Raw genomic sequence first — 23,448 nt, 5'->3', positions numbered from 1 at the left:
ATCTACTATGTATGTTCTCATTGCTTTAAATTCACTGATCATATGAAAAGAGAAGAATGCACTAGCTTAGTGTTTGATCTTTACCACATAGATCTAATGTCATGATCAATTGGTTTCAGTATTTTCTTTGAAATCATATAAAGGTTCATATGTGCCAAATTTCATAATAATCACATGATAAGGTCAAGAAATACAAATTCCAAGGCAAAATTTATATGCCCAATTCACATATGACAGTAATACTATATAACCATATGTTGAATATAATACACTGTATGTAAATGCTATTCTTGAAAGCAATCCAATCAATAAAACTTAAAATAAATAACACTTTAATAACACATTTCAAATCGACTGAAAATGGAATAGATGGACTCTATGGCAAGAACATCCCTATAAAATTGACATGCAGAGGCTATTAAAACACAGAGAATAAAACAATCTTGAACTAAAGAAAAACTGTGACTATATAGGTTTTTTTTAAAGCCTACTGCATTGTATGCCAAGATACAGCAGTCGTTTTTATTTAAAGAGCTATTTCAATAAAAACTGGATTGCCAAGCAGTAAAAAGTAAATTCAGTTTGTATTCACCAATAGCTAAAAAACACTTTTTAAAGAATAAACTATATAAACCAGGAAAAGTAAGAAATACACAGTAACAGCAAAAGTCGAAACAGAAAAAAGTCAAAATTTAGTCATAATTGGGACTAATAAAAGATTGACCAATTTTTATCATTAAAAAAGGTTATGGGAAAGCTACTGAAGTTAACTTCAAAAGCCTAGCAGTAAAAAGTGATTGTAATGTCAGTAAAACTCTGAAACATCAAATAGACCCTAAGTAGTACTAATCCACTGCATCTTTGAACATATATTTGCGTTTTTTTAAGAAGAAAAGCTTACCCTTTTTTCCTTTGTTTCCAACATCCTGTTTAAAAAAAAGAAGAAGAAAAGAAATCCAACTCTACAGCTATTAACAGTAGCTCAGAGTACAGAAACTTTACCTTCATTCAAAGATAATATGAGTTAAGATTTGAAATGTCCTTTCCTTTTTGGCCTGGTTCTGGAAAACATGGTTTCATCTTTATAGATTAGTAATCTGTTTCTCCCTCTGCCTGTGTCTCTGCCTGAAAAATATCCCTGTGTGGACCTGGTTCAGTGTGTGTCACAGCATACCAATGTACTTGTGATTGACATTTTTTTTGATTGACATTTTTTTTTGTTTTTTTGTTTTTTTTGATTGACATTTTTAATTTCAATTTTGTCACTTCAGATCCTGGGAAGACTCTGCCTGAAGCCCTTGATTACTGCACAGTTTGGCTGCAGACAGTGCCTGGAGAAATAGACAGCAAAAGTGGTATTCCACCTTCCCTAGTAACGTTACAAATTAAAGACTTTCTTAATGGACCAGGTAAGAAAGTCATAATTCAAATGTGTATACATTATTTTCATGTGAGTATATTGACATATACTTAGGGTCTGTTAGTGATTGTGGCATTCCTTGCCAAAAATGAATAGTTCATTTGTTTTCCAGAAGTGTATTCTTCTCAAGCTAGAAATTAATAATAGGCAAATATTAATATGCATTCAAAATTACCTTTGGTCTGGGGCCCCTGGGTGGTTCAGTCAGTTAAGCGTCTGCCTTTGGCTCAGGTCATGATCTCAGGGTCCTGGGATCGAGTCCTGCATCAGGCTCCCTGCTTAGCGGGGAACCTGCTTCTCCCTTTCCTTTTGCCCCTCCCCCCAACTCATTTTTTTTCTCTCCCTCTCACTCTCTCTAATAAATAAAATCTTTTTTTAAAAATTACCTTTGGTCTGACAAAAAAAGCAGTTATCAATTAAAGAATAATTGACTATAAGCCAAAGACCCCAGACTTTATTTCTACCTTTTCTGCTAATTATGTAATGTTAGGCAGTTGATCTAATCTTCTATGCCTCAGTTTCCTTACTGTAACAAAAAGGAATAAAATGGAGAGATGATTGGATGGGATAAATGATACACATAAGATAGTATATATAGATATATTCAATTAGATAAGTGTATGTATTTCAAATACTTAGCAAAGTACTTGAGACATTAACATTCAGTTTTAGATAGATAGATATAGTTATCAAAATATATTGAGTCCTTATTAGTCCCAGGTACTAAGTGCTTTATGTTCTCAGAAAGACCCAAGGAGGAGGCCCTATATAATTATCCCTGTTTTATAAATTAGGAGGTTAAGACTTAGAAAAGTGAAGTAAAATGCCCAAGGTCTTAATGGCAGAGGAGCCATTCAAACCCAGGTCTTTATGACTCCAAAGACTTAGATCACTTCAACCCTACACTAATTTTATCATAACCATAGATTTTTCCTCTCTTCTCCTTCTCCTCTTTCTTTTTCTGCTCTATTTTCTTCTTACTTCATCTCATGTTCCTCTTCTTCTTTGTATTATTCTTCCCTCACTTCAGTGAGATCTTACCTATATTTAACAAAAATTACATTTCAGTTTTCATCTTATTTTATACTTACAGTGCTTCAAAACATTAGTCATCGAAGGAATATCAGTTTCTTCATTAAGTATTTAAAACAATGGCATTAAACGGTCTTAAGATCTCTAGCAATACTCTGCAAGGCATGCATTTTGCTGAGTGAAAAATATCCCTGTGTGGACCTGGTTCAGTGTGTGTCACAGCATACCAATGTACTTATGATCCATGGCTATAGATTGAAGAAGGCCACTTGTCATCATGTCTGGGGTAAAGAGAGCTTAAAGCCACCTACACTGGCCCTTTGGGGCCCAATTCTTCCTCAGTGCTGAGATTTAAAAGGTGTAGAAGTATGAAGAACTGTTTCTAATCATTATAAGTATCTAGACATGGTTTTAAAGACTCAAAGGAAAGCAAGAAGCTGATGATGAAGGCTAAGAGAGTCATTAAAGTTGGAAGAAGCCTATGGGGTGAGGTAATGGATAGATTGAGAGTAATAGGAGTCCTAGTACTTGGCTAGTGAGTGTGAAATACCATATTTCATTGATTCCAAGCCATCATCAATTATAGGAAAAAACATTTTATGTACCAAGAAAAAAAAATCTGCTATTTAAACTATGATACAATGCTTTCTTATTATATCCATTTCAAGGCACTTCCTGACTTCAGAATTGTTCACATGTAAAAGACTAAAATGTTAGAATGAATGAAATTAGGTAAAAACATATGGTTAGTTCATGGAGAAGTGAGAAAGAAACTTGGATTTCCCTATTCTCTTTTTTAGTTTCAGATTTTTTTTTTTTCTTTTAGATCTAGTCTTTGACTCACTTTGGCTAGAAGATTCGCTTCTAGGTTATATTTGGTTGACTTGTTAAAGAATGGGATCTGTTGGACAGCCCGGATGGCTTAGCAGTTTAGCAACGTCTTCAGCCCAAGGCCTGATCCTGGAGACCCAGGATTGAGTCCCACGTCGTGCTCCCTGCTTCTCCCTCTGCCTGTGTCTCTGCCTCTCAATCTCTCTCTCTCTCTCTCTCTCTCTCTCTCATGAATAAATAAATAAAATCTTTAAAAAAAATTAAAAAAAAGAATGGGATCTGCAAATCCATAGTTCTGTACCATATTTTCACAGCAACCAAGTTGAATTTCAAGAAAAATATCAATGAATGAATATGTTTATAATTCTAGCATTTAATGTGACTATATAGTAGAAATGTGGTTTTTAAAATAGTTTTTACTTTTGTGTTTCATACACTTCTTTAAGTTGAAAATTATATATGCCATTCTTTATTTTATGCTTATTCGGTAAGTGATAATCTATCTGGATATTCAAACTTGTAAACAAATGGATTGAAAGCATTATTTTATAGTAGCGCTTCTTAGATTTGAGTGTGCATTCGAAGCATCTCTGGTGAGCTTGTTAAAATGCAAATGGTTTAGTAGTTCTAGAAGGTGGGAATGAAAAGTAACAAGTTTTTATATGAATCATAGATGAATGGATGAATATAAACATACACACACAAATGGCTAGTGAAGGCTAAACTGCAGATATTTGGGGGCACAGGAGAGAGGAATGATGGAAAGAGTGATGAGTGGTTTTTTGAACGGTACTTTTATTATAAAAAATCAAATACAGTGTCTGATTAATGGTTTAAGTTCTTCAAAGTCTAAAACATTTTACCAAGAGAAGTTTCCCTTCGTAAATTATTTGAGGGAAGATTAGTTTGAATGCTATATCCATTGTGTAGGATTTCACTAAATAGTAACCTAATCTGTCTGAACTACTCCAGAATTTACTATCTTAGACCAAAATTTCCTTACTGTAAATAATTTGTCATGTAAAGAATAGAAGTAGATGTTAGTCCATAGGCTAATTATATTCTCTTACTACACAACCAAATTGCCTCTGTATATTAATTTAGGGATCAATAGAAATACAGGATACATAAAGTACTTCTTTTTTTTTTTTTTCATAAAGTACTTCTTACCATAGAAATGTATTATTTTATAGATTTTTGGCAACTCAAGAAAATTATCTTTTTTTCCAGATTTTAGACAATAGTATACTAAGAGGAATATTATTTAGGCTGAGAATATGGGAAGAAGCTTCAGCTTTGTAGTACTCCCCAAGGTCATTCCTTTCCTTAAAAAAATTTTTTTTTAATTACTGACTTCTATATGGTGTTATTATTAATAATCTTCTGCTACCGTTTTTTAATCTAGATGCACATCCTATTTAAGTATCATTCCCAGAGTTCTACGCTATAGCTGTAAAATGGTATATTTTCACTTACTCTTTTCTTGCTCCTGAATGAACATTCCAGGGGCCCTAAAAGTTATGGCGCCAAAGAATACAGGAAATACTGATTATAACTACCTAACCTTAAGTTTTCTTCTTAAGGTGCAAACTTGCCAGCTTTTGAATTCAGCCTTACAGATTTCTTTTGCAGGGATTATTTATCTAAACAATGTGATACAAATGCTGCTCTTTAGGACTCTTGTTTTTGGAAAAATAATTCAAAGTTCTTGAGTCTTCCCTTATTTCCTCTGTTCACTTAATTGTACCTTAGAGCAAATAGTAGGTCCCAACTTCTACATCAAAGAGCCCTTCAAAGCTCTCTCACCCCCATCTCCTTCCTTCAGAGGGAACAGTTGTACCCATTAGCAAGGTCAGTGGCTTGGAGAAACCTGGAAAACAGCAGCTACCAGAAACCAGCTAGAATGATATCTCCAGCAGGTGATAGATTAGTTGGAACAAATTGGAACCATTGCAGTTCAGCAATCCTGGTTTCTTTCAAGCTGTTTTTAAAATGTCGTCATTTTAATACACAATCTAAGCCCTGCGGAACAGTCTACAGCAGGTTAATTTGAATCATATGATGTGTCACTGCCCTCAGCTGACGTGAGCTCTATTCCATGTGTGAAGCCATAATAAATCCATTCTCAACCGAGGAGAATTCCCCATGAGAAGGTGAACTAATCCAGGCCTCACACTGGCATGCTAGCCCTCCATAATTGAAAGCAGGGCCACCTGTTCCCAGCACAGTTAGCCTATAGAGAAAAAAAATAGCATTAGATCAGATACTTCTTATATTGAAAAATCATTCATAGTTCTTGCAAATTCAAATTCAGCTGTGAACTGCTTGGTATGACATCATACAGAAACATAGGAATGTGCCCACTTGATCCCAGTTTAAAGGTTTTGTTAGCCATAGTATTCTTAACTTTGAAATGAGAATTTTTTTTTTTTTAATTTAATGAGAGCTGACACGTGAGAAGAACTGGGAAGGGTGCATATTTTTCTAATTAACTCAGGGTCATTTGTAAAAACATTTGAGCTCCCTGGTATTTTGTTTGTTGTTCCTTTGCAGACATTTTTGAACACTGTCACTGTAATGACATTTAATGAAATGACATTTAAATGACAACAAAGAAATATTTGTGCCAAATTGATAGAACATTACCACATTATTTATGTTTTGTTATAAATTAGCATACTACAGTCTTCATATAATTAAGTAACATGGCTATATCAAACAGTTATGACTGCAATTTTCACATTTACTTTAGGATACAGTATACCTGGTGTCTCTAGATGAAACACATAACCACTGAAATTGTTTTCCCTTAATAAAATCACTTCTTTAGTGTCTCCCTGTATAACCTGTTCATTAATTTCCGTATATAGTTTTCATGTTTGTTTTTTTTTATTTCATTCTGACTCTGAATTGGTTTCAGCTCTGGTTTTGACTTCTGTTTTAAAAATTTGACTTTAAAAAAATTTTTTTAGTTAAATTCAGTTTGCCAACATATAGTGTAACACCCAGTGCTCATCTCATCAAGTGCCCTCCTTGATGCCCATGACCCAGTTACCCTATCCCCCCACCCTTTTCCACTTCTGCAACCCTTTGTGTGTTTCCCAGAATTAGGAGTCTCTCATGGTTTGTCTTCCTCTCTAATTTTTCCCCCACTCAGTTTTTAATTGGTTGTGATCCTATTTTGAACATTTTATGGATTAACTTATGTTTTATAGATTGCAGTGATCTTAATTTTTACTTTTAAAAAATTTCTAAACATTTTAGTATAATCCTATTTCCATAAACTTTCTTAGAAAGTTTTTTTACTTGTTTTTAAAATATATACTTATTTTTTAATATATACTTATTAAATAATGTAAAATATTACTTTAAAGCACTTCTCAGATATAGTAGCACACCATAGGTTTATGTAAATAGACATTAGAGACTTTAAGTTGTTTATCTCCAGATGAGCATTTTTGAAATGTTTTTACTTTTCTTGGTGACTTCTGCTTTTATAAACTTTTTTCTCCTATTCATATAACAACCTGATTTTAATACCAGATTTTTCACTGTAGATTCAGTAAGCCATACTAATTTCTTACCAACACTGTAGAGTAAAAGGACTTTAAATCTTCTCTGAAAGTCAGGCTGACCGTAGTGCCTCCAGGGGACTACACTTGGCTAAGCAATAGGACCCAGAGAGGTCACAGAAGTTGGTTGTGGGTGTGGAGAGACGGTAAGAAGCAGCGCAAGGTCTCCTGCAGGGAAGTCAGTGGTATGGCAATTATTTAGATTCTTTATTTCTTCATGTGGTCTAATTCTGTCAGGAGATTTCCTCTACAGAAGAGAATGAGGGTAATGAGGGGTTATCTTTCTAGGATCATAAAGCAGACTAAGGCGAGAAAAAAAGAGAACATTATTTGGCTTCTTCTGTCTGTAACTTTCCAACTCTGTGCTTGCATGCAGGTCTTCTTCCCCTGCCTCTCTGACTTGTGCCTTCTCACAGACACAGTGTGGGGCCTTCTGTCCATCTCTCCGTATAGACAGTAACCTCAGCTGTCTCTTTTATGCTGACAACTCCTAAATGCCTTGCTCTGATTTTGACTTATCCAACTCCAGAACTATTTCTCCATCTGCTTATTAGATATATTTAGTTATTTAAAATTCTATATGTTCCATTTAAATTAAACCATTTTTTTCTCCTCTCTTTTTTCATTTCTGCCCTTAGTATAGTCTTCAAATTCTTTACATGGGCTAGTGATAGCAATGTTATTCCAGTCATGTTTTCTCACAATTTTACTATCACTTTTGATTCATCCTTTTTTTTTTTTTTAACTCCAAGTCCTTTTCATTTTCCTTGGAAATGGTCCACCCTTATGCCTCCTACCTCCCTAGTTTAGGTTTATGTCCTTATTACTTCCTCAGTCTGTTTATCAGCAGCCTTCACTTCACGTTCTCCTTTTACTCACTAATCCTGTTATCTCCTGTGCCCTTGCTAAATTGCCTCCCCTGCCAAACTCCTATGATGTTGACTACCCAGCTCCCTGAGTTCATCTGGTCAAAGTTCTCCTCAGCCCTCAAGGCTCTCTCTAATCTGTTTGTCATCTGGCTTAGCTGCTACTAAGCAGGTGATTATTTTACTTCTTTGAGCCTCAGTATTTTCTTCTATGACATAAGAGGGCTGTTTTAAGATTCCTGCAAGTTTTAAATTGATGGCTTTAATCCCTAATGGAACTCTTCATTTATTTTCACAACCAGGTATGATGAGCAATTGCAATATGCCAAGCGTTGTTCCAAGCATTGAAAATACAATGGTGAGCAAAAGATAGTCCCTTCTCTCAAAAAAAGCACATAATCTGGCAGAAAAGGCAGAATTTGTTGACCAAATTTTCACACAAAGTGATATACAATATTAAGCTAATACACATGTCATGAAGTTCTATGGATTCACAAGAGTGGAGATTTGGGGAAGCTTCTTGGAGTAACTGACACTGCAGCAGACTTGCACAGGATACGAGGGAGTTGACCAAGGACTGCAGAGGGGAGAAGGGATTTCCGGAGAGTATGTGCAAAAGACAGTATGGGGACAGTTATCATGTCAGATTACAGGAAGTGAAAACAGGGAAGAGTGAGGGAACCAGTGCTATGGGGTGAGGCTGTAAAGTGATCAGAGACCAGGCCTTGCTGGCCATAATCAAGGATTTTAGATTTTTCTCTTAAGAGTGATAAGGAGGGCAGCCCAGGTGGCTCAGAGGTTTAACGCAGCCTTCAGCCCAGGGCCTAATCCTAGAGACCCAGGATCGAGTCCCCTGTCAGGCTCCCTGCATGGAGCCTGCTTCTCCCTTTGCCTGTGTCTCTGCCTCTGTGTGTGTGTGTGTCTCATGAATAAATAAATAAAATCTTTAAAAAAAAAAAAAAGAGTGATAAGGAACTGGGGCACCTGGGTGGCTCATCTGCCTTCAGCTTTCAGGTCATGATCCCAGGGTCTTGGGATCAAGCCCCACAACAGGTTCCCTGCTCAGCAGAGTGCTTCTCCTTTTCCCTCTGCCCCTCCCCCTGCTTCTGTGCTCACTCTATCTCAAGTAATAAATAAAATCTTAAAAAAAAAAAAGTGGTGAAGAACCATTTAAGAGGTGTCAGCAGGACATGTATGTAGTGGGGGAGGGAGGAGGTGTGTGTGTTGATATGGTTATATGTGCATTTTGAAAAGATACCTCTAGTTTCAGGGTGGAGAACACTAACAGGGGCTAGAGTAGATAGAAAGGAGCAATTGGGAGAATATGGCAGTAGTGCTGGTGAGAGGTAATTGTACATTGGATTGGTAATAGAAATAGGGAGAAGTGAAAGAATTGATAGATACTGGGAAGAAAATCTTTTTTACAAAACCTGAAGATAATCATTCTTTAGTGTTATCAAATATGTAGTTAGGGTTCAAATTTCCACTTATTTCATAATATATGTGGACAGGGAGGAGGGGGAAAAATGTGCGGATGTGTGAGTATTTATTTGCATATATATTTCTTGGGTTTATCTTAACCAGAAGCCATATATATTCTACATATCAGTACTGGTTGATATATTTTTCTAGTTTCTTTTGATAGTTAGGTTTTCTACTGTATCATTTTTCATCTCTGGTAATTTATATGTTGAAGAAACCAGATCTTTTATTTTGGAGAGTTTACCACAGTTTGGTTCTTTTTTTTTTCTTTTTTAAGATTGTATTTATTCAGTTGAGAGAGAGAGTAAGCACAAGCAGGGAGGGGGAAGAGGGAGAAAGAGAGAATCCCAAGCAGGCTCCCAGCTCCACATGTGGGGTAGGGGTGGAGGGCTCCATCTCACGACCCAGGATCATCATTACCTTAGCCAAAACCAACGGTCAAACCCATAACCGACTAAGCCACCACAGGTACCCCTATCACAACTTGGAAAAAAAAAAAATCCCAAACCATGATCCTGGGTACTGCTTCATACACTACCCTTTATTATTATTCTTTACAAACTTCTTGAAGGAGTTATTTATACTCTCTGCTTCTTTTTTTTTTTTTTTTTTTTTCCCTCCTGTCTACCTCAATGCATTCTAGACTAGTTTCTATCCAGGTTAACTAACCCAATGCTGGAGAGAGACACTTGTAGTCACAATGTCTATAAATCTACTAGATATTTTCAATTTCGCATCTTTCCATGTCTCAAAGTGCTACTGACTTGGCTTCTCTGACTTTATACTTTTCAAATTCTCCTCTTAGCCCACAATTTCCTCCTGCTAGTAGAATCCTGATTGGACTTCTTCAAGACGCAGTCTTAGGCTCTCTCCTCTACTTTCTCTCTGTTCTTTCCTTGAGTAATCTCTCAGTTTACTGTTTTCATCTCAGTAATCAGGATTAACAACTGTCTTAGCTTGGGCTGCCATAACAAAATATCATAGCCTGGTAGCTTAAACAACAGAAATTTATTTTCCCACAGTTTTAGATGCTGGAGTGCTGAGATCAGGGGGCCATGATGAATGGTTTCTGGTGAAGCCCTCTTTCTATCTTGCAGATATTATTGTGGTTTTTTTTATGACATAAGAAACTTGGGTTTTATCATATTTAAATATTCACAAGAGGAATCCAGTTGAGAAAAGAATTGGGAAAACAAAAGACCCCTGCTATTTCCTCACCTTCTGTACTATTTTGAAGCAAATCCCATGCATTATATCATGTATAATATTTCAGCATTATGTATCTCTACAATAGAAGAATTTTTAAAAACATGACCACAATACTATTATCAAACCTAACAATAGGGGTACCTGAGTGGCTCATTCAGTAAGCATCTGCTTACTCAGGTCATGATCCCAGGGTCCTGGGATTGAGTCTCACCTGGGGCTCCCTGCTCAATAAGGAGCCTGCTTCTCCCTCTCCCTCTGCTGCTCCCCCTTCTATGTGGCACGCACACACCATTTATCTCTTAAATATATAAAAGAGAAAAGATCAAGGTGGGTGCCTAAGAAAAAGGGAAGAAGAAGAATCGAATACATATTTGAAAGAACCAGTTTTAAATTAGAGGTGCAACAGATTCCCTATTTTACATAACTAAGGAAAAGAAGGAAAGGGGCATATGCAGGTATGCAGGTAGGTTTTTAGTTTGGTAGCAAGAAATTGATAGAAATGTAATGGCTTTAACTTTCTCCAAAAGCTAGAAGCAAGATCACCTACTGAGATTGAAGAGGGAGGAGAAGGGTTTGATGATTTGGCAGCAAAATGGTTTAACATCATCTTCCAACATGACTTTTTCATATTTCATGCACATTCTCATCTCATGCCTTTTTCAACTTTTATGTCATAAAAAAAAATTTTTTTTTCAAAATATACAAAAGTTCAAATATATACAAAAATTTTCAAATATATACAAAAGTTTACTGAATAGCATATAAAACCTCCTGTTCGGCTATGGACAGTATGGTTTCTTCTCTCATCTACTACTTGATTACTCAGTAATATTGTTCATCTAAGGAAGGTAGGATAAATGCTGAATTCTGTTCCTTACCCATTTTTAAAAATGAATTGATTTTTTAAGTGAGAGGAATTTTTTTTACAATGTATGCATATATCAAATGACAATGTATACTTTAAATATTTTTAAATTGCATTTGTCATTTGTACCTTAATAAAGCTGGGGGAAAATGAATTATTTTCCTAGTATATTCCAACAGTGGCCAACTAGTTGTTACTTGGTATTATTCTTAAGTCATTTTTTTTTTAAAGATTTTATTTATTCATGACAAATACAGAGAGAGAGAGAGGCAGAGACACAGGCAGAGGGAGAAGCAGGCTCCATATAGGGAGCCCGACGTGGGAGTTGATCCCAGGTCTCCAGGATCACACCCCCGGCTGAAGGCGGTGCTAAACCGCTGAGCCACTGGGGCTGCCCATTACGTCATTATTTTTAATGTTACTCAAATTATCTCATCTTTGGAAGTAGGAGCTTCAGAAATTGGCTTCTTCATATTTTTAATCTTCCCTCACTGTGGAATCCTTATTCCCTTATCTCAAAGTAAAATGTGACTGTTCCCAAAAAGTAGCTCTACTGTCTCCAACCAAGGGATGAGTACATGCCATCACTGAGAAAAGCAAAAAAAAAAAAAAAGAAAAGGACAAAAGAGCTGCCAAAATTATTGGAACAATGGAATATGCTTAGCTCCTTTTAATGACTATTTAGAAAGAAATTAATTTAGATAAGTTCAGTTTACTACTCTCATTTTAGAAAGCCAGTTCAATTACCCTATAATCAGAGCACTTGTGTTATGATTTTGGGAGGAGGAGTATACTATAGTCAAAAGAGTCTGTGCTTCATCAGAAAAGTATGTGTATGAGAGTAATGCTGGTGGTGATGATGCCCACATCCCAGTTGTATGCACCATGAACTGCTGCTGGCTGACCCTGGCAAGAGATGTGTCAGCCCATGTCACTGAGCCTCCTCAACAGCACGTGGAACAGCTTATTCCCAATTCCACTTGGTAAACCATTGTTAATTGAAGCACTCACGAACCTGCCACCATTGAGTTCTTTACACTTCACACCTTCAGTAAGAACACATTGATCTCATTGGCATGGGCAACTTTCCAGGTTTTCTAGTTCTCATACCTGTGAATACTGAGTCTTCACTGTCCACTATCATCAGGAGTATGTTTACAAAAAAAAAAAAAAAAAGTATGTTTACTTCAACACTGTCACAAAAATCTGAATTTGAATTGCAAAAATATTTTTATTAGAGATGCTATAATTCATAAAGTCAAGCTTGTTTACTTTATGAAGTTAAATTTCATATTTACAGAACAAAATTACAGATTTTTTTCTGTGTTTTGCATTTACCTCTCTAACATGGCCAGGTAGGGGCTGGTGGGGAGGAGGCACCATCATTCATGTGCCTATACATAGCCACCACCACGTATGCACTGTTTTCCTAGCAGCCTTGCTTGTCTTTAAAAAAAAAAGTGCCTTTTACAAATAGAATTCCAAAGGAAGAAACACTTAACAAAGAAGTTTTCTTTCATGAATGTTATGATTTGAGTATAACAAGCCATATTGAATCCATTGGGTTTTTGGTAATAGATTTCAAAATACATCATAAATGTAAGTAATATGATGACTAATGGGTCAAGTAAAGTTGGAACATTTTAAATGAGAAAATATCTGGAACAGTTTTCAGGAAACTTTTCCAGTTGATGTTTGGTCCCCCACAAGGTGTGTATTAACATGAACTTAGGGGAATCACCTCTGGGGCTTGAATTCGTTCTCTGATTTCATTACTACAATATAATTCTTTTCCTTTCACTATTAAGTCATCTCCTAGGGTGATGGAAGCGTAAAATTAGTGTAATTTATTTCTATTTGTCTAATCTCCTTTTAACTCACTAGTCATCTCATCATTCTGTTTCCTGGTAGCTTTTCAGAAAGTTTTGAAGGGTAATTAGAATCTGATAATTGACAGGCATGAGTTTACTTGGTAACTTAAAGATACAGAATGTGTTCTGGGGATGCTGAAAAATTATATCTGGCAAAAAAAATAAGTGACTCAGCTGGGAGATTCTCTATTACTGTTTATTCTTAAAACCTTGAACATAATCCATTTATTAAAATTTGATGAGAATTATGAAAAAATTCTAAGCCTTTTAAAACAACCTTATAATAATTGGAAGAGAATCCACATTGACAATCTGTGCCTAGTTCTTTATCCAGGTATATTTCCAGGTCTTGTATGACATCATTCTGTATAGCTCCCACTGTGTCTCTGTTAAAGAAAACCTTTCTAGTACATTTTTATTAATGTTTTAATCTAAATAATGAAATTAATGTTTTTTATCAATTTTAAGCATAGATAGCAGAAAACATATTATTCAATTTTTAATTTTTTATGTTTAAAAATGCCAGATTTTTGTTGCATAATTTTTCCCATTTGTAAAATGTGTCATTATGATACTAAACATATTTACTAAAAAGGCACTAATTTTTTTACCAAAAATAGTGATTACTTGCTCAAGGTTGTGAAAGCTTCAGAGGCACTGGGAAGGTAATAAATGTAACAATACAGATTTGTTAAACTTTCAGATATGATGGTGACTTCATGATCAGAGTTGAAAGGTTCATGCATGCTGATGGACTTTATGCAACAGTAATGGGCATTATTGCATTTGCACTGCTTTTCATTTTGGTACATGCTTCTTGTCTCTTGGTGGAACTGGTACTTTTGAAAGGAATACTTGGTATTACAGAATAGCCTCATGTCAGCTCTGTTTTATGGGGCTCTTGGCTTTATAGCAGTATCCAGCTCGACCAAATTGGAATGTCCAGCCGCTCTGTTTGCACATAGAATGAGCTGTGGGAGGGTCAGGGATGAGGGACTCTGTTCCACTGGAGGGAACCATACATAGATGTTGCACTGTATGCAAACAAACATACAAAAAAATTTTAAAGGTGAATTATTTAAATTTTTTAAATATCAATTTGTTTTTTATAAAAAGTTAACAACAGTTGTCTTGTGCTATGTATATATGGCTCTACTTGAGTTTTGAACTTTATGAAAATTTTCATCAGCTGCTGTTCAGTGACTGAGAGATTGTACTCCTAGGTTTAAGAGAATCCAATAAATGAAGTTTTGATATATACATAACAGTGTGACAAAACCCCCTTAGGAAGCATATAAATCAAGTGACCAAAGTTTCCAAATAAGAAGCCCTCCTTGATCAATCCACTGGTCTGAGAAAAGGTTGTCTAGAAACCAGCACCACAAAAAAATTAACATTAAAAATTTGCATTGCAAATTCATGAAACCGAGAAAAATATGGTTTCTTCTATTATAAATAATTAAACTTTCAAAATATTTTTTAAATCTATAGCACTTATACTTTTGGAGTTACTAAAGTTTAAAATCACACTGACACTCTTGGGACAAACTGAGATGGGGGAAATTCAAGGTACTACTTCAGGATCTTTTTCCTAAAATTTGTTTAAGTCCTGATCAATTGTTATATATATAGACTAGCAACCTAATAGAGATTCATGACTCTTAAAGATCGGACAGGACAGGCACCTATAATTAATTATGTACTTGCCATCACCATTTCAAGCTGTTAGACTTATACTGAATAAATATTATGAGCTGTCCTCAGTGTTGCTTGGGAAATGGATCTTTCTGATTTCAGAATATTAAAAAGTGTTATATTTGATAAAATAAGGTCATTAAAGTGACTCAAACAGAGTCATAGTTGAAACTCACCAATATAATTAGATTTTAGTATACATTTCTTTTTCTGGATTATTTGAACTCTACTGACAAAAAGAAACTTTCTTTTAAGATGTATTTTATAATACAAACCAAGTCCTATGATGGAATATATCCTCTTGTGAATTAAACTAATTTATATAGTACCAAACTGACCTATGCTTTTGACTTTTACCAGCTTAACTGACTCTAGTATAGTTGTTAAAGCCCCTAACTTTAATATGCTATATTTGATGTCAGTAAGATCATGATGTGTCCTGTGGCTTCCCTAACATTTAGGAGTAGCATTCCATCTTTTTCACCTTCTACAGAAGGGCCACCAACAATGTTCTACTAACTTGGAGGGGCCATGGAGAGTGGAAAGCAAACCTCAAAAACTAACCTCCTACACATTTGATTAACACATAGGAGGCCTAAAGTGGGCTTCGCCTACATATAAGAGCCATGGACGCATTCAAGCTGTTTGGCCTTTTGAGAGACACATGTAGACTAAAAACTAATGAAAAGGCATGGAAAAAAGCTATCATGCATATCACAGTCATTGAAATACATTGTTTTTTGTTTTTTAAATAAATATGCTATAAAATTATCCTTTTTTGGTGTACAGTCCTGTGAATTTTAATACATATATAGATTTGTGTAACTACTACCACAGTCAAGATATAGAACAGTTCCATCATCCAGAAAAACCAACTCTCACAGTATTTCTTTGTAATCACACCCACCCCAAACCCTAAACTGTGATTACTGCTCTCCATCACTTTATGGGGTTTTGTTTGTTTATTTTGCTTTTTTGAAAATGTTATACAAATGGAATCCTGTAGCATTTAACCTTTTCATACTGGCTGCTTTTGTTTACATACTGCCCTTGAGATTCACCTAAGGTGTTGCATGTATCAGTAATATATTCCTTTTTGTTGCTGAGTAGTATTCCATTATGTGGATGTACTACAGTTTAACAGTACACCCATTGAAGGGCATCTAAATTGTTTCCAATTTTGATGCTTATGAATGGAGCTACATCAAGCATTTGTGTGTAAGTTGTGTAAATCTAAGTTTTCATTTCTTTTTTTCTTTTTTTTTTTTAAGATTTTATTTATTTATTCATGAGAGACAGAATGAGAGAGAGAGAGAGGCAGGGACTCAGGCAGAGGGAGAAGCAGGCTCCATGCAGGGAGCCCAATGTAGGACTCGATCCCAAGTCTCCAGGATGATGCCCTGGGCCGAAGGCAGGCGCTAAACCGCTGAGCCACCCAGGGATCCCCTAAGTTTTCATTTCTTTATGATAAAGGCCTACATGTGGGATACAATATTAAAATAAAATATTGTATTTTTTATTTTAGTCATTCTAATAGATGTCTCATTGTCATTTTAATTTACACTTTTCTAATGATGAACAATGTTGGACATCTCTGTGTGTGCTTATCCTCTATGCATATATCCTCTTTGTTGAAGTGTTTATTCAGGTCTTTTGGCCATTGTAAAATTAGGCTGTTTGTTCCTTATTACTGAATGTTGAAAGATTCTAGATAGAAATCTTTTGTCAGAGATACAATTTGCAAATATTTTCTCCCGGTACAGAGCTGTTCTTTTCATTCTCTTAACACTACTTTTTACAGAGCAAAGTTTTCAGTTATGAAGTCCAATTTATAAATTTTTTTTTATTGAATCTTGGCTTTTTAGTACTGTATGTAAGAACCTTAACTCTAAGACTTGAAGATTTTTTTCCTGTGTTTTTATCTAAAAACATGTTGTAATTTACATTTTGTATTTATTATATCATGATCCATGATCCATTTTGAGGTTTTTATGAAAGGTATAAAGTTGGGTTCAGGCACCTTTTTTTCTTTTTTTTTTTTTTGCATGTAGACATCCTTTCTTCATTGAATTGCCTTTGCACCTTTTCCAAAAATCATTTGAAAATCTTTTGAACTGTGTTTCTGTACTCTCTGTTTTGTTCTACTTATGTGTATATCCCTTCTCCAAGACTATGCTGTCTTGATCATGGTAGCTTCATGCTAAGTTTTAAAATCTTGTAAGTCCTCCAGTGTTACTCTTCTCTTTCAGAAATGTTTTAGGTATTCTAGTTACTTTACATTCCTGTATAAATCTTAAAATCAGATTTTCTATATCTGAATAAATACTACATGGATTTTGATTGGAATTCTTTCAATTCTACAGGTCTGGGTAAGATGTCTAATACTGAGTATGAGTAGTAAGAATGCATATCCTTGCCTTATTTCTGATCTTAGGGGGAAAGCATTTGATCCTTCATGATTAGGTATGCTGTTAGCTATAGGTTTTCATCTATGAACTTCATTAGATTAAGGAAGTTCCCTTTTATTGATAGTTTCTTAAGAGTTTTTCTCATAAATGGATACTGAATTTTTCAAAACTTTTTCTGCATCAACTGGTATGATCTTTTTGTTTTTTAAACTGTTAACATCATTACTTTGATTTTCTAATATTGAGTCAATCTTGTACTCCTAGCATAAACCCCTATTGGTCATGGTATATTATTAGTTTTATATGTTTCTGATTTGATTTCTAACTTTTTTTTAAGAATGTTTATGTCTCTGCTCTTAAGTTCTGTAGTTTTACTTTGTCTAGTTTTGGTATCAGTTGAGTAGTATTCTCTCCTATTTTCTGTGGCACAAGAAAATGAAGAAAAGAAGGCAAAGAGAGATTTTCATGTCCCTTTTGTGAGCACTAGAAATTCACTTCCCACATCCTGAAGCCAGAAATACAGAGTTTCTCCTACTACTCCCTCTCTTCACGCCTCACACCAGCTTTTAGGTTTTGGACTGCCTTTAGCACATGCTAGGGGATACAGAGGAAAAATGACAACTCACCTCCATTTTAGTGGTATTTTGCAGTCTAGTTATCTTCTCCAGTCTTCTGTCACCATTTATTTTTCGGCATCCTCAAATAGCTACCCTGTGTAGGTTTTATAATTTCATTCTCTCCAGCTTTTGGATCTGCTTAGAGTGGGAGGGACAGGATTCTGTCTTCCCTGGAATCCTTAAATAATTTTTTTAAGCTAGTGTGCATGAGCCAGGGATGGGAGGAGAGGGAGAGAGAATCCTAAGAGGCACTATGCCCAGAGCAGAGACTGACACAGGGCTCCATCTAACAATCCTGAGAGCATGACCTGAGTAGAAATCAAGAGTCAGATACTTAAATGACTGAGCTACCCAGGCACCCCTGGAATCCTTAAATTTTTTTTTTTTTTAAAAAGGAACTGGCAACTAACGAAGAGCAAGGTATGTTAGATATTTTTGTTTTAGGAGAAAAGGTAAAAGAAACTGAGACAAACATTCCTATACCTGGAAACTCATTTATATTCACATTGGAAACCTAGAATGTCATGTGAGTAAACATGCCTCTGGAATTTGTGTTAGTTTTCTATTGATACATAACAAATTAACCACAAATACCATGTAGTTCAGCAACATAAATTTATTATCTCACCATCCTGTAGGTCAGAAGTCCAGGTGGGTTCAGCTGGATTCTCCACTTAGAATCTCACAAAGCCAAAATCAAGATGTCAGTTGGGCTGGGCTCTAATCTGGAGGCTCCAGAGAAATAATTCATTCTAGTTGTTTGCACAATACAGTTTCTTGTGGTTGTAGGATTGAGGCCCCTAATTCCTTGTGAGCTGTTGGCCAGAGTTTCCCTCGGTTCTAAGGCCACTCATTCTTTCTCATATGACCCCAATCATCCTCAAAGCAGCAATGACATACAATGGAGCCCTCCTCATAGGTCAAATCTCTCTGACTTCCCTTCTTTCCTCCTTCATCTGCCTTTAAAAGGCTTATATATTTAGGCCTACCAAATAATTTCTGTGTCTTTTTTTTTTTTAGGATTTATTTATTTATTTATTTATTTATTTATTTATTTATTTATGATAGACAGTGAGAGAGAGAGGCAGAGACACAGGAGGAGGGAGAAGCAGGCTCCATGCCGGGAGCCCGACGTGGGACTCGATCCCGGGACTGCAGGATCGCGCCCTGGGCCAAAGGCAGGCACTAAACCGCTGAGCCACCCAGGAATCCCCAATTTCTGTGTCTTAAATTCAACTGACCTAATTAAGCTTTTTTTTTTTTTAAGATTTTATTTATTCATGAAAGACAGAGAGAAGCAGAAATCTAGGCAGAGGGAGAAGCAGGCTCCTTGCAGGGAGTCTGATGCAGGACTTAATCAAAAGACCCCAGGATGATGACTTCAGCCCAACCACTGAGCCACCCAGGCATCCCTGACCTAGGCTTTTTATCACAACTATAAAACCCCTTCACAGCACAGCAGTATCTAAAGTAGTGGGTTTGATTTAATAACCGAGGAAGAGGAATCTTGGGTAGGGGAGTCATCTTTAGAATCCTGCAGAGTAGAATGTTTTGGGCTAGTCCAACATGAAGTGTCCAAAATATGTACTGTACTGAGTTGTACTGAGTTGGAGGCCCAGTACTGCATATTAATGATGAAAAATATGCATTCAAGGAACTTCTAGACTGGTAAATATAATCTTACAAAAAAGATATTTGTGCAAGGCCAGCTTTGTGGATCAACTTTTTACAGACAACATTGAGCAGTATCCTGAAGATTAGGCATTAGGCAAAGAAAGGGCAACATGAGCAAAGACCTAGTGGTATGACATAGCAGGAGTTGGGGAAAGAGGGCTCTATAAACTTTATGGTATTTCTTGCAACCTTATTGTGTGACAGGCAATGGTTGCAGATACAGAAAGGCTCCATTCTAAGGAGCTTGGTAAAGAAGAGCCAGTAAAGAGTTTTAAATAAGAGTAAGCCAATCAGGATTGCATTTGAAACAAATCATTTGGAAATTACTCTGGAGACTAGACTAGTGGGAATTGGTCTAGACAGAGAAATCATTTGGGAGGCTGAACAATATCAAAGCCATGGAGGGAAAAAATGGGGAATGACTAGAATGCTGAAGAGGAGGAGATTGAATTCAAGCAATGTTTTGGAAATAAAATTGACAGAACTTAATCTTTTTGTGGATTTGAACCAGGAAAACAGGACATGAAATGGGTCAAAAAGCCAGATTTCTTATTTAAGCCACTTGATGGATTACAGACCCACTGACCAAGACAGGGAATATAACATGTCCAAGAGGAGCTAATGGATTATTTTAGATAAAATGATTTGATATGTAATAGAAAAGGAAAGGAAAAAATCATTCATTTTTTTTCCTTCATTACATCATTAAATACCTATTTAGCAGTCACTGTGGACCAGACAGTAGTGTGGGCACTCAGAATATTAAGATTAGGTCAGCTCTCACTGCCCAGGAGCTCACAGCTCACTGGAATGTGACAGATACATAAGATAACTATAAAATAATATAAATATGTGCCTGAGGAGGCACACTGTACAGGGTATTTTGAATGCAACAGATGAGCGGCATCTTCCTTGGCCACGGGGTCAAGAAAGATTTCGTGGGGGAAGCAACTCAAGGACTCAGTCTGAAAGGATGAGTTAGATGAATAACCAGAGGCATAAACAGTGTTTTCCTGTGTCACTGGGACCACAGAGATACCTGAGATAGGCTCCATATCAAGGTGTCATAGTCAGCACTTCTTGGTAGATATGATAGTTAGATACATAAACCATTCCACAGGGGCTTTGACAGTCTACAGTTAAGCAGAAATGGATCCCTTAGGTTTAGCAGTTGGCTTAAGTGGATATTTGGGCAACTTCACTTCAGACCTTTAGTTTAAGCCTGAATATGATGAAACCAAACAAAAGCAGATTTGAGTCTTCCATTTGCTATAGCTTTGTTGTTTCCATTATCTGTGAAGATTGTCCTTTTTCTCATTGCGGTAAAGGTAATATTATTTTCTGTAAGGAGTAATTTCGAAGCCCACATGAAAATAAATGTATGGGTCATTTGAACCATCCAGTTTTCCTAAAATATTTTGCCCACCAGCTTCTTTCAGTACTCCAAAATCTTCAAAATCAAAAATAATGCCTTTCAACAATGGAATAACTGGATACTCCCACGAAAAAGAATGAAGTTGGGCCCCTACCTCACACAGTACTCAAAAGTTAATTCAAGAACAATCACAGACCTAAATGTAAGAGGTAAAACTATAAAATTTGCAAAAAAAAAAAATAATAATAATAATGATAAGTGTCAATCTTTGTGATGTTGGGTTAGCAGTAATTTTTTTTTATAAAAGCACAAGCAAAGTATGCCCAAGATTGCGAATCCGAGAAACCACCAAGGAGCTGACCCCAATGCAAACACACAAGGGTTTATTTACAAGCTCGAGCTTGGGTCCAAGTATACCCGACAGAGCGGAGCAGGGACTTGGACCCCAAAGTGGGTTACAGCTGGTTTTTTTATAGGCTGGTCTAGGGGATTTTCAGAAGGGGTGGAGGAATTTCTCAAGTTCTGTTTACATTCTGATATGGGGCTTTCAAGAGCATTGAGCTCTGTTCTCATTCTAATATGGGACTTTCTACCAGGTGTGTGGGCTCTGTTGTCTTCTGATATGGGATTCCCTGCCAAAGACATTGAGGACATTCTGCAGTTTTTCCCGTAAAGTTCAGCTCTTATTCACAGGGGCCTAAGATGGCTGTACTTCTGCTAATGCTAAACTTTAGGTGGGATGGCCTTAATTTTCTTGGCCTCCACACAAAGTAATAAATAAATTGGACTTCACAAAAATTAAAGTCTTGTGTGCTACAGATGATACCACCAAAAAAAAATGAAAAGATAGTCCACAGAATATACAAATCCTGTATTTGATAGGAACTTGTACCCAGAATATAAAGAACTCCTATAATTCAATAATTTTTAAAAAGTTTTAAAATTAGCAAAAAATGTGAATAAACATTTCTCCAAGAATATATACATATGTTCAGTAAATACATGAAAAAGCACTCAACATCATTTATCATTAGGGAAATTCAAATCAAAATCACAATGGGCTGCTACTTCATACCCACTAAGATGACTGTCATCAATTAGGACCCAGCAGTCCCACTCTTAGGTAGATACCAAGAGAATTGAAGACATGATCTTGTAAACATCTGCACCCCAATGTTCATAGTAGCACTATTTATAATAGCCAAAAAGCAGAAACAACTCAAACGTCCATTAGTTGATCGTGGATTTTTAAAATGTGGTTTTATCCACATCATATCCGTATGATGAAGCATTATTCAACCATGAAAAGGAGTAAAGTACTAATGATACATATTTCAATAGAAATGAGCCTTAAAAACTTTTACTCTGCTAACTGAAAGAAACCACATACAAGGCAAGATATTCTTTAGTTCTGTTTATCTGAAATGTCACAATAGGCAGATCTAGAGAGGCAGAAATTAGATTCATGATTGCCTGAGGCTAGAGATAGGGAATGGTTGGGGAGGGACTGCTAAATGGTCAGGGATTATTTTGTGGGGGGGGGTGATGATAATGTTCTAGAAGTGGAGGCAAAAATTGCACAATCTTGTGGGTTTACTAAAAACCATTGAATTGTACACTTTAAATAGGTAAATTGTATGGTATGTGAGTTAAACTATCAATAGGAGTTTAAAAAAAATAATTCCTTTAAATTAGGGTGTTTTTTTTGTTTAAAAAATATGGGGAGCAGGGAACATTTTAGTATTGCAAAGAGTGACTCAGGTGTCTGATACTTTCTGGTGACCAATGAGCTAGAAGCAGGACTCTCAGTGTTGCTGGCCTGATTAAAGAAACCCCTGGGAAGGCCCACTTCAAAAGAACAGCACCCTGAGGGAACAGGTGACCAGGAGAAAGCCATAAGGTGCTGACATCTGAGGAAGATGAGAAGAGGTCCTCCTGATGAACAAAGGTCTAGAAATTAACCTTATCTGCTTAATAACCTTGCCATTAACTTCGTCTGGGATTATGTTTTGTGTACTCAGGCTTCAGTGAAAAAGACTCCTTAGGTTCAGTTAAGCTCAAACATAGGCGAGTCACAGTGTCCCAAGCACTGGATATGAAGATGTATGGCATGCTCTGCCTCCACAGCTCTTATGGTCTTATGTCTTATCCATAATGAAAACAGAAATAAGGCAAAAATAGAAAATTAAAGTGAGTTAGTTTTCAAGTCAGGTGACTAAGTAGCAAAAAAGGACAACATCTGGTATATGGTACATATAAAATGGACTGTAGGTTTTAAGAGATTACAGTCTAGGGACGCCTAGGTGGCTCAGTGGTTGAGCATCTGCCTTCAGTTCAGGTTGTGAGCCTAGGGTCCTGGGATCGAGTTCCACATCAGGCTCACAGCAGGGAACCTGCTTCTCCTTCTGCCTCTCTCTCTCTCTCTCTCTCTCTCTCTCTCTCTCCCCCCCTCTCTCTCTCCCTCTCTCTCTGTCTCTCATGGATAAATAAATCTTTAAAAAAAAGTCTCAGTCTACACATGTTGCATTGGA

The 23,448-nt window shown here is 36.2% G+C and overlaps 1 protein-coding gene across 19 annotated transcripts in view; it reads left to right on the top strand.

The window, feature by feature from the left end:
- VPS13B (vacuolar protein sorting 13 homolog B) overlaps window positions 1-23,448 on the top strand; it is a 727,825-nt gene that overhangs the window by 547,113 nt on the left and 157,264 nt on the right. For 17 of the 19 annotated variants that reach the window (XM_072734208.1, XM_072734211.1, XM_072734207.1 and 14 more), the window contains one exon: window positions 1,272-1,409. In XM_072734208.1, the coding sequence (XP_072590309.1) occupies window positions 1,272-1,409 (138 nt within the window). Of the gene's footprint in view, window positions 1-1,271; window positions 1,410-3,278; window positions 6,126-23,448 lie in introns of those variants that run through there. The other 2 variants (XM_072734224.1, XM_072734225.1) reach the window with 1 other exon arrangement.

Source organism: Vulpes vulpes, chromosome 13, assembly GCF_048418805.1.
Source record: "Vulpes vulpes isolate BD-2025 chromosome 13, VulVul3, whole genome shotgun sequence".
NCBI lineage: Eukaryota > Metazoa > Chordata > Mammalia > Carnivora > Canidae > Vulpes > Vulpes vulpes.
The sequence above is the reverse complement of the archived record's forward strand: the minus strand, read 5'-3'. Positions and strand labels throughout refer to the sequence as shown.